Source organism: Kogia breviceps, chromosome 5 (genome assembly GCF_026419965.1).
Source record: "Kogia breviceps isolate mKogBre1 chromosome 5, mKogBre1 haplotype 1, whole genome shotgun sequence".
Classification (NCBI taxonomy): domain Eukaryota; kingdom Metazoa; phylum Chordata; class Mammalia; order Artiodactyla; family Physeteridae; genus Kogia; species Kogia breviceps.
This window is the reverse complement of record NC_081314.1, coordinates 14,930,293-14,947,734: the sequence shown is the minus strand read 5'-3', so window position 1 is coordinate 14,947,734 and position 17,442 is coordinate 14,930,293. Positions and strand designations below refer to the sequence as shown.

The 17,442-nt window shown below is 41.9% G+C and overlaps 1 protein-coding gene across 1 annotated transcript in view; it reads right to left on the bottom strand.

Annotated features, from left to right (window-relative positions):
• Positions 1 to 17,442, bottom strand: part of COPB2 (COPI coat complex subunit beta 2) — a 59,797-nt gene that overhangs the window by 31,908 nt on the left and 10,447 nt on the right. Inside the window, exons 6-10 of the mRNA XM_059065162.2 lie at positions 4,574 to 4,720; positions 3,784 to 3,883; positions 2,993 to 3,135; positions 2,543 to 2,742; positions 1,121 to 1,231 (exon numbers count right to left, since the gene is read on the bottom strand). Coding sequence (XP_058921145.1) covers positions 1,121 to 1,231; positions 2,543 to 2,742; positions 2,993 to 3,135; positions 3,784 to 3,883; positions 4,574 to 4,720 — 701 coding nt within the window. The remainder of the gene's footprint in view (positions 1 to 1,120; positions 1,232 to 2,542; positions 2,743 to 2,992; positions 3,136 to 3,783; positions 3,884 to 4,573; positions 4,721 to 17,442) is intronic.

Here is a 17,442-nt window from a genome sequence, read left to right as displayed (position 1 = left end):
CCATGCCACTGTCTCACTTCATCCCAGCTTACCCTTCCCCCTCCCCGTGTCCTCAAGTCCACTCTCTACATCTGTGTCTTTATTCCTGTCCTGCCCCTAGGTTCATCAGAAGCTTTTTTTTTTTTTTTAAGATTCCATACATATGTGTTAGCATACGGTATTTGTTTTTCTCTTTCTGACTTACTTCACTCTGTATGACAGACTCTAGGTCCATCCACTACAAATAACTCAATTTCGTTTCTTTTTAAGGCTGAGTAATATTCCATTGTATATATGTGCCACATCTTCTTTATCCATTCATCTGTTGATGGACACTCAGGGTGCTTCCATGTCCTGGCTGTTGTAAACAGACCTGCAATGGCAGGGCAGGAATAAACATGCAGACGTAGAGAACTGACTTGAGGACACGGTGGGGAGGGGAAGCTGGGATGAAGTGAGCGAGTAGCACTGACATATATTCACTACCAAATGTAAAATGGATGGCTAGTGGGAAGCTGCTGTATAACAGGGATTCAGTTTGATGCTTTGTGACAACCTAGAGGGGTGGGAGGGAGACACAAGAGGGAGGAGATATGGAGATATATGTATACATACAGCTGATTCACTTTGTTGTACAACAGAAACCAACACAACATTGTAAATCAGTTATACTCCAATAAATATATTTTTTAAAAAAGATTCATTGATGTTTTCATCAAGATTACATCAGAATCTAGCATCTCTCCCCAGTAGCTCTGAAAAGGGCAGCAGCAGCTCAGGATGCCAGGTCCTGGGGAGGGCCTGCCATGGTCTTGATTTGAGGGCCTACTTTGCCTTCAGCCCGTAAGTACCAGGCCCTGCCATGGGCTCCACCAAGGAAATAGGCGCTGGGTCCCCGGTTTAATGTGATTATTATATCAGATTGAGTGAGCCAGCTCAATACTGAACACAGAAAAGGCAGAGGCAGCTCAGGTTGCATAGCTGCCCCTGACCAATCTTCCAACACAGCTCTGGTGAGAACTGTTCCTTAACATGGTGAAGCACAGCCTACACTGAGCCTTGCAAACCTCTTTAATACAGCTGCGCAGAGGACACCTATTGGCAATCAGGGCAAGCTGGATATGACCCAGCCAAAACTTACTCTGAAGAATCGTGGGCCCACGCAAACTCCTGGGCAGACCCAAAGCTCTTGTTTCTCAGTGCCATTGCCGTGTAGATGATATATTCGCCATCACCACACACCACAACAAACCTAGAAATTACAGAACCCAGGGAGTGAAGTACAGAGGACCAATGACATGTAAAAGTTAAGAAACAATGATTCATCTTTATGGTGAAATATTTCTAATAGCAAACGTTATTTCAGTTGACTGTTACAAATGAACCTATTATCTTTTAAAGTTATATATTTCTCTGAATACGGAGCTAGACATAAATATTCCACCCAACAAATCAAAAGCAGATTATGAAGAGGGGGTTACTGCTGAAAATGTTACTGCAGTGGCCTCTCTTATAAACAAAGGGTCAGGAAGATGAGAAAGGGTGGAGGCACAGGGGGGAAGATTCCCCTAATTCGACCAGCATCTGTTGAGCACCAAGATGCCTGGCAGTTTGCTCATTACATTTACACCACAGGAAGGCGCTATCTTGTTGCAAGGCTATCTTCATTTTAAAGCTGATCATTCAAATGAATAAAGATATCTTACCCCAGTTTTTAATGACTGTTAAATTTATCAAAATAAACAGGATATTTTAACATTTAAATGTAAGAAAAAACGAATGTTGCATAGTCAAAATTTTCTCAATAGATATATTGGCTGTTATTAGATTGCCAAAGGTGAAATGTAAAACTTAAGCAAGAAACATTTTATGATATTAAGGGGAAAAAATGCAATGCGTTCTTAATCTTCATAAGAAAATTTTATTACAAGTAATTATGGATACCATTTACTGAACTAGGCAGCGTACTTGGTTTATATACTCTTTTTTAATGCTTAGGACAGCATTATAAAATGCCAAGATCTATTGTAAAATAATTTTTAAAACTCACAGGTTTAAACTTATTGTACTAGAAACTCTCCTCTCACAAGATGTTCAGTGCTTTACAAATCTTAAGGGAGAAACAGAGCTGATGATTCAAACTACAGAGAAGAAGCAGAATTATTAGCAGTCCCAATACTTTTTCAAAAGACAAAGACCTCACAACTCTTCTTAAGAGCAATGAGTCAGCAAGTATTTAGAGAGCACCCACTAAGTCTCAGGATAAGACATGATTCTAGGCCTTGAAGGAGCGTAAGGACACATACCAACACATTTGAAATAAAGAGTCAACACAAAACTATTCAACTGTTCAAAACTGCATGGTGGGATAAGGCCAGGAAGGCAACTACGCTTCACCTCGCATGCCAACCTGATCCGAAGCATGGCTGCCTGCTGCTGTGTTGAGGACTGTGAGGCCACGGCAAAAGCTCAATGAGGAATGCCCACCAAAGGGCAGGGGTGGGATATGCTGTGGATATGCAAACATACACAGAAGCCCAGAGAGATTCTGGTGGTGGCTTACCGCCCGTTAGGATTGTGCTGGATAGTCTGAGGGTATATTTCACAACTGCCCATATCCTTTACTGCCAGTGGCAATCTTTCTCCATCTTTAATTTCAGCATCTCCCATTGCTTTTAGGTTGGCCTGCTGGACTTCTGAATGTTTGGCCCAAATTATCTTTCCATTGGCATCCATGGACATGGCAGGCTCCTCCCGACCAAGCTGGAGGAATGACAAATGACTCTCAGCAACGCAAAGGAAAACAAAATAAAACCACAACAAAATAAAACCACGACAAAATAAACATTTTCTATTTTCATTTAATGGAGGGCTCCTTTCTCCCACTTTAAATCTCCGGTGTTTAATCTCTTGAGCTTAATGACAGAAGTGCCAGTTTAACAAAACTGGTGACTTGCAAGATAACTGCTTCCCCTATGTCCATCTATTCAGAGACAGTGTAACGAGAGATTACCTTCACAATGATGCTCCCTTCATCATAGCCCAAAGCAACGTTGTTGGACCCCCGCAGGCTGGCCACACACCACACCCTCTCCATGCCGTAATTCAATGTGCTCTCAAGGCGGTAGGTGCTTGAATGCCAGATACGCACGGTTCCTGAAAAGAACCATGGGAATATGCCCTTTTAATCTGAACATCCAAGAACGAACTGTCAGGGGAACCAGCCACATGGAAGTCTTTCTATTCAAACAGAACACACTTCCTGACAGCTTAATTTCTTGATCTATAGTCTGTGATTTTATAAAGCAACATAAATAAATAATAGAAAATTTATAAGAAACTAAAACTAAGAAATGTGATCTTAAGTGTGAAATAATGACAGGATTCCTGGGTACGGTGCCCACTATGTGCCAGATGCTTTCTATATGTGATTTCTTCACATTCTTTCACTGTAGTCCTATGAGGCAGATATATCTATGCCCATTTCATAATGTACCCAAACCACACATCTACGAAGGGGCAGAGGCTGAATTTGACCCCGGGCTTTTAGACTCCAAAGCACAGGCTTTTTCAGCTTTTCTCTAGCACTTCTGGGTGTCCTCTTATTTAAGTAACAGAGTCAAAACACATTAGAATGATGATGATAATAACACCCCTTTACTCTTTTATAGCTTAAGTAGTCTACTCTAATAAAAATATCATAATCCTTTGAAACTTCCAATGAAAATGCAGGGCACTAGCCAGCTTAAATATCCACTTAGTAATGATATTAAACACAGGAATAAATATTCATTTCTAACTTACCATCTTCTGAACCTGTGATGATAATTGGCAGCTCAGGATGAAAACTGGCACAAGACACATTTTGGGCGTGTCCCTCCAGTGTCTGTACACATGTTTTATTCTGTAATCAGTACACAGAAAACACTTTTATTAGTGGCAAACAATAACTCATCCTTAATTTTCCCAGTGCGCAGATACATAATAAACAAGAGTGGTTATGACATCTAAACAGTATTCAATACAGAGATTTTTGAAATAGAACCATCTTACCGCATACACATTTTCTCCAATTATTTGATAGTACAGGCAAATGTAAATATAACTATCACATTTAAAGAAGAAAACACAACACACCCCCGAAAGATGTGGTCTTCATCTAAGTATCATTCCCTTAAATTCCTAAGATAATGTCTTTAATATTTTTATCCTGTACTTAAACACAAATTTGAGTATCTCAGTACAACTGGTTTCTAGGCCTCATTTTATTAACTGTTTATTGAAATTTTGATGTGAGAAACAAAAAAATAAAAATTTAACATACTCTTGGAGATAAAAAGTGTAGTAACATACCTAGGTTTACAAGAGTCTTTGTGGCAAAATGATTGTACCATGGTGATGTCATGACATTATTCATTTGTCTGCTAGTTTTCAAATATAAATGAAAGTCTGAGACCACAGTTTAGGTGCAAATTCTGACGCCTTAAGTTATTATGCTATACATAGAGTTCAACAACCCAAGTTTTAACTGTCCTGTAAGAAACAGTAAGAAGTATATCTAACATATGGCAAGTAAGTTATGAAAAAACTGTACCTGATAGTCCCATATTTTCACAAGACGGTCATCTGCACCTGAAATGAGGTATGGTTTGTCGCCCCCACTGTAGTAATCAATGCAGTTCACACCTTTTTCATGTCCCTCCAGAGTGAAGTTTGGTGACGAGGAACCCAGCTGCCACACCTTCAGAGAGTAACAGCATCTGCCAGTCAATACGGGGCCTTGCTTTTCAGAAGGCAGCTTCACCACACCCCTGACAGGTCATATAAATGCCAAAGCTGGGGGGAGAGGCGCTAAAGAATGCTCATTTTTTCACCCACTTTTTGTTTTTTCTCACTTTCCTTAAATTTCCAGGGGGCAGAATCACTACAGCATTCTCTGAAAAATGCCAATTTCCAGGCTTTATCCCTAGAGATTATGATTCAGTGGATCTACAATGAAGCCCAGGAATCTAGATTTTTTTTTAACAGACACCCCAGGTGTCTTGACTTTGAGAAACACTACTTTAAGGGCAGGAAATGACTTCATGAGAGATTTAATATAAAGCTAATGAAAGTGGACTTAGTAGGACGTATTAAAAGGAGAAAACTACTGCTTAGTCAAAAAATTAAAAGTATGGAAAAGTAGTCAAATATTACTACAGCACTGGTATTGAGCTTTACCTTTACAAATATTTATTTTGTATGCCTACTACATGGGAGGCCCTGTGGGGAGTATAAAGATGTGTAAACAAACTTTACTAGAGCCAAAGATAAGACAATTTTCGTCTTCAAGATATACCTAATTTAGTGAAGAAAGTTTAAAACTAATTTCAAAGTTTCAACCTATGTCAAAAGCAAGGACAATCCAGTGAGAGGAAAAATAAATAAAGTAAGCCGAAGTCTAAGATATTCAACATATAACATTTAATAATAAATTGTCAGACAAACAGCATATAACATTATATAAAAGTTAAAGGAAAACTAATAAAAATGTTATATAGATGTAAGCCTACACATGCAAGTCAAAGTTTATGTAATGTATATTGTAAATCTATGCATATAGAAATATTTTAAATATTACAGTGGGAAGAGGAATGTATTTACACTCACTGCAACATGTATTAAGCATCTAGTATAGGCAAGGCGCTGTCCTGCTTGCTAACGTGTGTCTGTTTGGGGGAGGGGGTAACACATAGTTCCTGCCCCAAACATCAACATTTCAGGGATAAAAATTTCCGGAGACACGTTCATTATTATTCAACATGAAGGCCATAATAGAGGCAAAAAGCGAGGGAAGGAACAGGATGAAAATGACTAGCTCTGTCTAGAGGTGAAATGAATGTCTGAAGAGAGCTTCTCAGAGTAAATAACTGTGCTAATAAGCCTTGAAAGATGAGTAATTCTCCAGAGGAAAAGAAGTCAAAATGGCAGAATAAAGAATACTGCAGGCAGAAGGACCAGCTGAATTAGGTAAGGCTCTGTGAACATTCAGGGCTTCTCTAGAAAATGGTGAGTAGACCAGCGTTACTGGAGATATCTCATAACATTAGCTAAGGCTGGTCTTGGAAACGCTTGCATTCCACACCAAGTCATTTGGACTTTATCCTTAGACTGGGAGCTGACAAGATGGAATCCATGTTTTAGAAAGATAACTGGAAGCAGTACGGGGAAATGAAGTAAGAAAAAGAATGGAGGCAGATGACATTTAAATATAAAACAGATTAATAATCAACAGAAGTCAACAACAAATATACTAAAGGAGAGGAAAGAGTGACCTAGAGAAGATACAGGCATTTTCTTATTCTGGGTGTGCAGAAGTTTAAAAAGTCTTACACCGAGACGGCTTAAAGATGGCGGAAGAGTAAGACGCGGAGATCTCCTTCCTCCTCACAGAGACATCAGAAATACATCTACACGTGGAACTTCTCCTATAGAACACCCACTGAACGCTGGCAGAAGACCTCAGACCTCCAAAAAGGCAAGAAACTCCCCACATATCTGGGTAGGGCAAAAGAAAAAAGAATAAACAGGGACAAAAGAATAGGGACGGGACCTACGCCAGTGGGAGGGAGCCGTGAAGGAGGAAAGACTCCCACACACTAGAAGCCCCTTCGCGGGCGGAGACTGCGGGCGCCGGAGGGGGAAGCTCCGGAGCCGCGGAGGAGAGCGCAGCCACAGGGGTGCGGAGGGCAAAGCGGAGAGATTCCCGCAGAGGATCGGTGCCGACCGGCACTCACCAGCCCGAGAGGCTTGTCTGCTCGCCCGCCGGGGCGGGCGGGGCCGGGAGCTGAGGCTCGGGCTTCAGTCGGATCCCAGGGAAAGGTCTGGAGTTGGCAGAGTGAAGACAGCTTGAAGGGGGCTAGTGCGCCACGGCTGGCCGGGAGGGAGTTCGGGAGAAGTCTGGAGCTGCCAAAGAGGCAAGAGACCTTTTCCTCCCTCTTTGCTGCCTGGGCGCAAGGAGAGGGGATTAAGTGCGCCGCTTAAAGGAGCCCTAGAAGCGGGCGCGGAGCTGCCGAAGAGACAAGAGACTTTTTCTTGCCTCTTTGCTTCCTCCGGTGTGAGGTGAGGGGATTAAGAGCACTGCGTAGAGGAGCTCCAGAAACGGGCGCGAGCCGCGGCTGTCGGCACGGACAGTAGAGACGGGTGTCGGACGCTAAGGTTGCTGCTGCCACCACCAAGAGGCCTGTGTGTGAGCACAGGTCACTCTCCACACCGGCCCTCCCGGGAGCCCGTGCAGTCTGCCACTGCCGGGGTCCCGGGATCCAGGGACAGCTTCCCCGGGAGAACGCACGGCGCGCCTTGGGCCTGTGCAGCGTCACGTCGGCCTCTGCCGCCGCGGACTCGCCCCGCCCCCGTGCCACTCCCTCCCCCAGCCTGAGTGAACTGGAGCCCCCGAATCAACTGCTCCTTTAACATCGTCCTGTCTGAGCGAAGGGCAGTCGCCCTCGGACAACCTACACGCAGAGGCGGGACCAAGTCCAAAGCTGAACCCCAGGAGCTGTGCGAACAGAGAGGAGAGGGGGAGGTCTCTCCCAGCAGCCTCAGAAGTGGTGGATTAAAGCTCCACAATCAACTTGAAGGGCCCTGCATCTGTTGAAAACCTGAATAGACAACGAATCATCCCAAGTTGAGGAGGTGGACTTTGGGAGCAAGATATACTATTATTTTCCCCTTTTTTTTCTTTTTGTGAGTGTGTATGTGTGTGCTGCTGTGTGAGATTTTGTCTGTATAGCTTTGCTTTCACCATTTGTCCTAGGGTTAGACCGACCCATTTTTCTGTTTTTTTTTTAAAGGAAATTTTACTTCTTAATAATTATTTTTTATTTTAATAACTATACTTTATACTACTGTCTTCTCCCTTTCTTTCTTCCTTTCTTCCTTCCTTTCTTCCCTCCTTCCTTCCTTTCTTCCTCCTTTCCTCTCTTCCTTCCTCCCTTTCTTCCTCTGCACCTTCCTTCCTTCCTTTCTTGCTTCCTTCCTTCATTCCTTCCTTCCTTTCTTCCTTCCTTCCCTCCCTCCCTCCTTCCTTCCTTTTCTTTCCTCTCTATTTATTCTACCTTTTATTTTGAGCCGTGTGGATTAAAGGTTCTTGGCACCCCAGCCAGGCACCAGGGCGGTGTCCCTGAGGTGGGAGAACCAACCTCAAGACACTAGTCCACAAGAGACCTCCCAGCTCCACGTAATATCAGACGGCGAAAATCTCCCAGAGATCTCCATCTCAACACCAAGACCCAGCTTCACTCAAGGACCAGCAAAGAACAGTGCTGGACACCCTATCCCCAACAAAGAGCAAGACAGGTCTACAGCCCCATCCATTAGCAGAGAGGCTGCCTAAAATCATAATAAGGTTACCAACATCCCCAAACACACCACCAGACGAGGACCTGCCCATCAGAAAGACAAGATCCAGCCTCATCCACCAGAACAGAGGCACTAGTCCCCCCAACCAGGGAATCTACTCAACCCACTGAACCAACCTTAGCCACTGGGGACAGCCACCAAAAACAACAGGAACTACGAACCTGCAGCGTGCAAAAAGGAGACCCCAAACACAGTAAGATAAGCGAAATGAGAAGACAGAAAAACACACAACAGATGAAGGAGCAAGATAAAAACACACCAGACCTAACAGATGAAGAGGTAATAGCCAATCTACCTGAAAGAGAATTTAGAATAATGATGGTGAAGATGATGCAAAATCTTGGAAATAGAATAGACAATTTGCAAGAAACAGTTAACAAGGACCTAGAAGAAATAAAGAGGAAGCAAGTAACGATGAGCAACACAATAAATGAAATGAAAAATACTCTAGACGGGATCAGTAGCAGAATAACTGAGGCAGAAGGACGGATAAGTGACCTGGAAGATAAAATAGTGGAAATAACTACTGCAGAGCAGAAGAAAGAAAAAAGAATGAAAAGAACTGAGGACAGTCTCAGAGATCTCTGGGACAACATTAAACGCACCAACATTCGAATCATAGGGGTCCCAGAAGAAGAAGAGAAAAAGAAAGGAACTGAGAAAATATTTGAAGAGATTATAGTTGAAAACTTCCCTAATATAGGAAAGGAAATAGTCAACCAAGTCCAGGAAGCACAGAGAGTCCCATACAGGATAAACCCAAGGAAAAACATGCCGAGACACATAATAATCAAACTGTCAAAAATTAAATACAAAGAAAACATATTAAAAGCAGCAAGGGAAAAACAACAAATAACACACAAGGGAATCCCCATAAGGCTAACATCTGATCTTTCAGCAGAAACTCTACAAGCCAGAAGGGAGTGGCAGGACATATTTAAAGTGATGAAGGAAAAAAACCTACAACCAAGATTACTCTACCCAGCAAGGATCTCATTCAGATTTGATGGAGAAATTAAAACCTTTACAGACAAGCAAAAGCTGAGAGAGTTCAGCACCACCAAACCAGCTTTACAACAAATGCTAAAGGAACTTCTCTAAGCAAGAAACATAAGAGAAGGAAAAGACCTACAAGAACAACCCGAAACAATTAAGTAAATGGTAATAGGAACATACATATTGATAATTACCTTAAATGTAAATGGATTAAATGCTCCCACCAAAAGACACAGACTGGCTGAATGGATACAAAAACAGGACCCATATGTATGCTGTCTACAAGAGACCCACTTCAGACCTAGGGACACTTACAGGCTGAAAGTGAGGGGATGGAAAAAGATATTCCATGCAAATGGAAATCAGAAGAAAGCTGGAGTAGCAATTCTCATATCAGACAAAATAGACTTTAAAATTAAAACTACCACAAGAGACAAAGAAGGACAATACATAATGATCAAGGGATCGATCCATGAAGAAAATATAACAATTGTAAATATTTATGCACCCAACATAGGTGCACCTCAATACATAAGGCAAATACTAACAGCCATAAAAGGGGAAATTGACAGTAACACACTTATAGTAGGGGACTTTAACACCCCACTGTCACCAATGGACAGATCATCCAAAATGAAAATAAATAAGGAAACACAAGCTTTAAATGATACATTATACAAGATGGATTTACTTGATATTTATAGGACATTCCATCCAAAAACAACAGAATACACATTTTTCTCAAGTGCTCATGGAACATTCTCCAGGATCGATCATATCTTGGGTCACAAATCTAGCCTTGGCAAATTTAAGAAAATTGAAATCATATCAAATATCTTTTCTGACCACAACGCTATGAGACTAGATATCAATTACAGGAAAAGATCTGTAAAAAATACAAACACATGGAGGCTAAACAATACACTACTTAATAACGAAGTGATCACTGAAGAAATCAGAGGAAATCAAAAAGTACTTAGAAAAGATGGCGGAAGAGTAAGACGCGGAGATCTCCTTCCTCCTCACAGAGACATCAGAAATACATCTACACGTGGAACTTCTCCTATAGAACACCCACTGAACGCTGGCAGAAGACCTCAGACCTCCAAAAAGGCAAGAAACTCCCCACATATCTGGGTAGGGCAAAAGAAAAAAGAATAAACAGGGACAAAAGAATAGGGACGGGACCTACGCCAGTGGGAGGGAGCCGTGAAGGAGGAAAGACTCCCACACACTAGAAGCCCCTTCGCGGGCGGAGACTGCGGGCGCCGGAGGGGGAAGCTCTGGAGCCGCGGAGGAGAGCGCAGCCACAGGGGTGCGGAGGGCAAAGCAGAGAGATTCCCACAGAGGATCTGTACCGACCAGCACTCACCAGCCCGAGAGGCTCGTCTGCTCGCCAGCCGGGGCGGGCGGGGCCGGGAGCTGAGGCTCGGGCTTCAGTCGGATCCCAGGGAAAGGTCTGGAGTTGGCAGAGTGAAGACAGCTTGAAGGGGGCTAGTGCGACACGGCTGGCCGGGAGGGAGTTCGGGAGAAGTCTGGAGCTGCCAAAGAGGCAAGAGACCTTTTCCTCCCTCTTTGCTGCCTGGGCGCGAGGAGAGGGGATTAAGTGCGCCACTTAAAGGAGCCCCAGAAGCGGGCGCGGAGCTGCCGAAGAGACAAGAGACTTTTTCTTGCCTCTTTGCTTCCTCGCGTGTGAGGTGAGGGGATTAAGAGCACCGCGTAGAGGAACTCCAGAAACAGGCGCGAGCCGCGGCTGTCGGCACGGACAGTAGAGACGGGTGTCGGACGCTAAGGTTGCTGCTGCCACCACCAAGAGGCCTGTGTGTGAGCACAGGTCACTCTCCACACCGGCCCTCCCGGGAGTCCGTTCAGTCCGCCACTGCCGGGGTCCCGGGATCCAGGGACAGCTTCCCCGGGAGAACGCACGGCGCGCCTTGGGCCTGTGCAGCGTCACGTCGGCCTCTGCCGCCGCGGACTCGCTCTGCCCCCGTGCCACTCCCTCCCCGCAGCCTGAGTGAGCTGGAGCCCCCGAATCAACTGCTCCTTTAACATCGTCCTGTCTGAGCGAAGGGCAGTCGCCCTCGGAAAACCTACACGCAGAGGCGGGACCAAGTCCAAAGCTGAACCCCAGGAGCTGTGCGAACAGAGAGGAGAGGGGGAGGTCTCTCCCAGCAGCCTCAGAAGTGGTGGATTAAAGCTCCACAATCAACTTGAAGGGCCCTGCATCTGTTGAAAACCTGAATAGACAACGAATCATCCCAAGTTGAGGAGGTGGACTTTGGGAGCAAGATATACTATTATTTTCCCCTTTTTTTTCTTTATGTGAGTGTGTATGTGTGTGCTGCTGTGTGAGATTTTGTCTGTATAGCTTTGCTTTCACCATTTGTCCTAGGGTTAGACCGACCTGTTTTTCTTTTTTCTTTTTTTTTTTTTTTAAAAGGAAATTTTTCTTCTTAATAATTATTTTTTATTTTAATAACTATACTTTATACTACTCTGTCTTCTCCCTTTCTTTCTTCCTTTCTTCCTTCCTTTCTTCCCTTTCTTCCTTCCTTCCCCCCTTCTTTCCTCCCTTCCTCTCTTCCTTCCTCCCTTTCTTCCTCTGCACCTTCCTTCCTTCCTTTCTTGCTTCCTTCCTTCATTCCTTCCTTCCTTACTTCCTTCCTTCCCTCCCTCCCTCCTTCCTTCCTTTTCTTTCCTTTCTATTTATTCTACCTTTTATTTTGAGCCGTGTGGATTAAAGGTTCTTGGCGCCCCAGCCAGGCACCAGGGCGGTGTCCCTGAGGTGGGAGAACCAACCTCAAGACACTAGTCCACAAGAGACCTCCCAGCTCCACGTAATATCAGACGGCGAAAATCTCCCAGAGATCTCCATCTCAACACCAAGACCCAGCTTCATTCAAGGACCAGCAAAGAACAGTGCTGGACACCCTATCCCCAACAGAAAGCAAGACAGGTCTACAGCCCCATCCATTAGCAGAGAGGCTGCCTAAAATCATAATAAGGTTACCAACATCCCCAAACACACCACCAGACGAGGACCTGCCCACCAGAAAGACAAGATCCAGCCTCATCCACCAGAACAGAGGCACTAGTCCCCCCAACCAGGGAGTCTACTCAACCCACTGAACCAACCTTAGCCACTGGAGACAGCCACCAAAAACAACAGGAACTACGAACCTGCAGCGTGCAAAAAGGAGACCCCAAACACAGTAAGATAAGCGAAATGAGAAGACAGAAAAACACACAACAGATGAAGGAGCAAGATAAAAACACACCAGACCTAACAGATGAAGAGGTAATAGCCAATCTACCTGAAAGAGAATTTAGAATAATGATGGTGAAGATGATGCAAAATCTTGGAAATAGAATAGACAATTTGCAAGAAACAGTTAACAGGGACCTAGAAGAAATAAAGAGGAAGCAAGAAACGATGAGCAACACAATAAATGAAATGAAAAATACTCTAGATGGGATCAATAGCAGAATAACTGAGGCAGAAGGACGGATAAGTGACCTGGAAGATAAAATAGTGGAAATAACTACTGCAGAGCAGAAGAAAGAAAAAAGAATGAAAAGAACTGAGGACAGTCTCAGAGACCTCTGGGACAATTAAACAATTAAACGCACCAACATTCGAATTATAGGGGTCCCAGAAGAAGAAGAGAAAAAGAAAGGGACTGAGAAAATATTTGAAGAGATTATAGTTGAAAACTTCCCTAATATAGGAAAGGAAATAATCAATCAAGTCCAAGAAGCACAGAGAGTCCCATACAGGATAAACCCAAAGAGAAACACGCCAAGACACATAATAATCAAACTGTCAAATATTAAATACAAAGAAAACATATTAAAAGCAGCAAGGGAAAAACAACAAATAACACACAAGGGAATCCCCATAAGGCTAACATCTGATCTTTCAGCAGAAACTCTACAAGCCAGAAGGGAGTGGCAGGACATATTTAAAGTGATGAAGGAAAAAAACCTACAACCAACATTACTCTACCCAGCAAGGATCTCATTCAGATTTGATGGAGAAATTAAAACCTTTACAGACAAGCAAAAGCTGAGAGAGTTCAGCACCACCAAACCAGCTCTACAACAAATCCTAAAGGAACTTCTCTAGGCAAGAAACACAAGAGAAGGAAAAGACCTACAAGAACAACCCGAAACAATTAAGTAAATGGTAATAGGAACACACATATCGATAATTACCTTAAATGTAAATGGATTAAATGCTCCCACCAAAAGACACAGACTGGCTGAATGGATACAAAAACAAGACCCATATATATGCTGTCTACAAGAGACCCACTTCAGACCTAGGGACACATACAGACTGAAAGTAAGGGGATGGAAAAAGATATTCCATGCAAATGGAAATCAGAAGAAAGCTGGAGTAGCAATTCTCATATCAGACAAAATAGACTTTAAAATAAAGACTATTACAAGAGACAAAGAAGGACACTACATAATGATCAAGGGATCGATCCATGCAGAAGATATAACAATTGTAAATATTTATGCACCCAACATAGGAGCACCTCAATACATAAGGCAAATACTAACAGCCTTAAAAGGGGAAATTGACAGTAACACAATTATAATGGGGGACTTTAACACCCCACTGTCACCAATGGACAGATCATCCAAAATGAAAATAAATAAGGAAACACAAGCTTTAAATGATACATTACACAAGATGGACTTAATTGATATTTATAGGACATTCCATCCAAAAACAACAGAATACACATTTTTCTCAAGTGCTCATGGAATATTCTCCAGGATTGATCATATATTGGGTCACAAATCTAGCCTTGGCAAATTTAAGAAAATTGAAATCGTATCAAGTATCTTTTCCGACCACAACGCTATGAGACTAGATATCAATTACAGGAAAAGATCTGTAAAAAATACAAACACATGGAGGCTAAACAATACACTGCTTAATAACGAAGTGATCACTGAAGAAATCAAAGAGGAAATCAAAAAATACTTAGAAACAAATGACAATGGAGACACAACGACCCAAAACCTATGGGATACAGCAAAAGCAGTTCTAAGAGGCAAGTTTATAGCAATACAATCATACCTTAAGAAACAGGAAACATCTCGGATAAACAACCTAACTTTGCACTTAAAGCTATTAGAGAAAGAAGAACAAAAAAACCCCAAATTTAGCAGAAGGAAAGAAATCATAAAGATCGGATCAGAAATAAATGAAAAAGATGTGATGGAAACAATAGCAAAGATCAATAAAACTAAAAGCTGGTTCTTTGAGAAGATAAATAAAATTGATAAACCATTAGCCAGACTCATCAAGAATAAAAGGGAGAAGACTCAAATCAATAGAATTAGAAATGAAAAAGGAGATGTAACAACTGACACTGCAGAAATACAAAAGATTATTAGAGATTACTACAAGCAACTGTATGGCAATAAAATGGACAACCTGGAAGAAATGGACAAATTCTTAGAAATGCACAACCTGCCGAGACTGAACCAGGAAGAAATAGAAAATTTGAACAGACCAATCACAAGCACTGAAATTGAAACTGTGATTCAAAATCTTCCAGCAAACAAAAGCCCAGGACCAGATGGCTTCACAGGCGAATTCTATCAAACATTTAGAGAAGAGCTAACACCTATCCTTCTCAAACTCTTCCAACAGATAGCAGAGGGAGGAACACTCCCAAACTCATTCTATGAGGCCAACATCACCCTGATACCAAAACCAGACAAAGACGTCACAAAGAAAGAAAACTACAGGCCAATATCACTGATGAACATAGATGCAAAAATCCTCAACAAAATACTAGCAAACAAAATCCAACAGCACAGTAAAAGGATCATACACCATGATCAAGTGGGGTTTATCCCAGGAATGCAAGGATTCTTCAATATACGCAAATCAATCAACGTGATACACCATATCAACAAACTGAAGGAGAAAAACCATATGATCATCTCAATAGATGCAGAGAAAGCTTTTGACAAAATTCAACACTCATTTATGATAAAAACCTTGCACAAAGTAGGCATACAGGGAACTTTCCTCAACATAATAAAGGCCATATATGACAAACCCACAGCTAGCATCGTTCTCAATGGTGAAAAACTGAAACCATTTCCACTAAGATCAGGAACAAGACAAGGTTGCCCACTCTCACCACTCTTATTCAACATAGTTTTGGAAGTTCTAGCCACAGCAATCAGAGAAGAAAAAGAAATAAAAGGAATCCAAATAGGAAAAGAAGAAGTAAAGCTGTCACTGTTTGCAGATGACATGATACTATACATAGAGAATCCTAAGGATGCTACCAGAAAACTACTAGAGCTAATCAATGAATTTGGTCAAGTTGCAGGATACAAAATTAATGCACAGAAATCTCTGGCATTCTTATACACTAATGATGAAAAATCTGAGAGTGAAATTAAGAAAACACTCCCATTTACCATTGCAACAAAAAGAATAAAATATCTAGGAATAAACCTACCTAAGGAGACAAAAGACTTGTATGCAGAAAACTATAAGACACTGATGAAAGAAATTAAAGATGATACAAATAGGTGGAGAAATATACCATGTTCTTGGATTGGAAGAATCAACATAGTGAAAATGACTATACTACCCAAAGCAATCTACCGATTCAATGCAATCCCTATCAAATTACCACTGGCATTTTTTACAGAACTAGAACAAAAAATTTCACAATTTGTATGGAAACACAAAAGACCCCGAATAGCCAAAGCAATCTTGAGAACGAGAAATGGAGCTGGAGGAATTAGGCTCCCTGACTTCAGACTCTACTACAAGGCTACAGTAATCAAGACAATATGGTACTGGCACAAAAACAGAAATATAGATCAATGGAACAGGATAGAGAGCCCAGAGATAAACCCACACACATATGGTCACCTTATCTTTGATAAAGGAGGGAAGGATATACAGTGGAGAAAAGACAGCCTCTTCAATAAGTGGTGCTGGGAAAACTGGACAGCTACATGTAAAAGTATGAAATTAGAACAATCCCTAACACCACACACAAAAATAAACTCAAAATGGGTTAAAGACCTAAATGTAAGGCCAGACACTATCAAACTCTTAGAGGAAAACATAGGCAGAACACTCTATGACATAAATCACAGCAAGATCCTTTTTGACCCATTTCCTAGAGAAATGGAAATCAAAACACAAATAAACAAATGGGACCTAATGAAACTTAAAAGCTTTTGCACAGCAAACGATACCATAAACAAGACCAAAAGACAACCCTCAGAATGGGAGAAAATAGTTGCAAATGAAGCAACTGACAAAGGATTAATTTCCAAAATTTATAAGCAACTCATGCAGCTCAATAACAAAAAAACAAACAACCCAATCCAAAAATGGGCAGAAGAACTAAATAGACATTTCTCCAAAGAAGATATACAGATTGCTAACAAACACATGAAAGAATGCTCAACATCATTAATCATTAGAGAAATGCAAATCAAAACTACAATGAGATATCATCTCACACCAGTCAGATTGGCCATCATCAAAAACTCTAGAAACAATAAATGCTGGAGAGGGTGTGGAGAAAAGGGAACCCTCTTGCACTGCTGGTGGGAATGTAAATTGATACAGCCGCTATGGAGAACAGTATGGAGGTTCCTTAAAAAACTACAAATAGAACTACCATACGACCCAGCAATCCCACTACTGGGCATATACCCTGAGAAAACCATAATTCAGAAAGACTCATGTACCAAAATGTTCATTGCAGCTCTATTTACAATAGCCAGGACATGGAAGCAACCTAAGTGTCCATCAACAGATGAATGGATAAAGAAGATATGGCACATATATACAATGGAATATTACTCAGCCATAAAAAGGAATGAAACTGAGTTATTTATAATGAGGTGGATGGACCTGGAGTCTGTCATACAGAGTGAAGTAAGTCAGAAGGAGAAAAACAAATACCGTATGCTAACACATATATATGGACTCTAAGGGGAAAAAATGTCATGAAGAGATTAGTGGTAGGACGGGAATAAAACACAGACTTACTCGAGCAT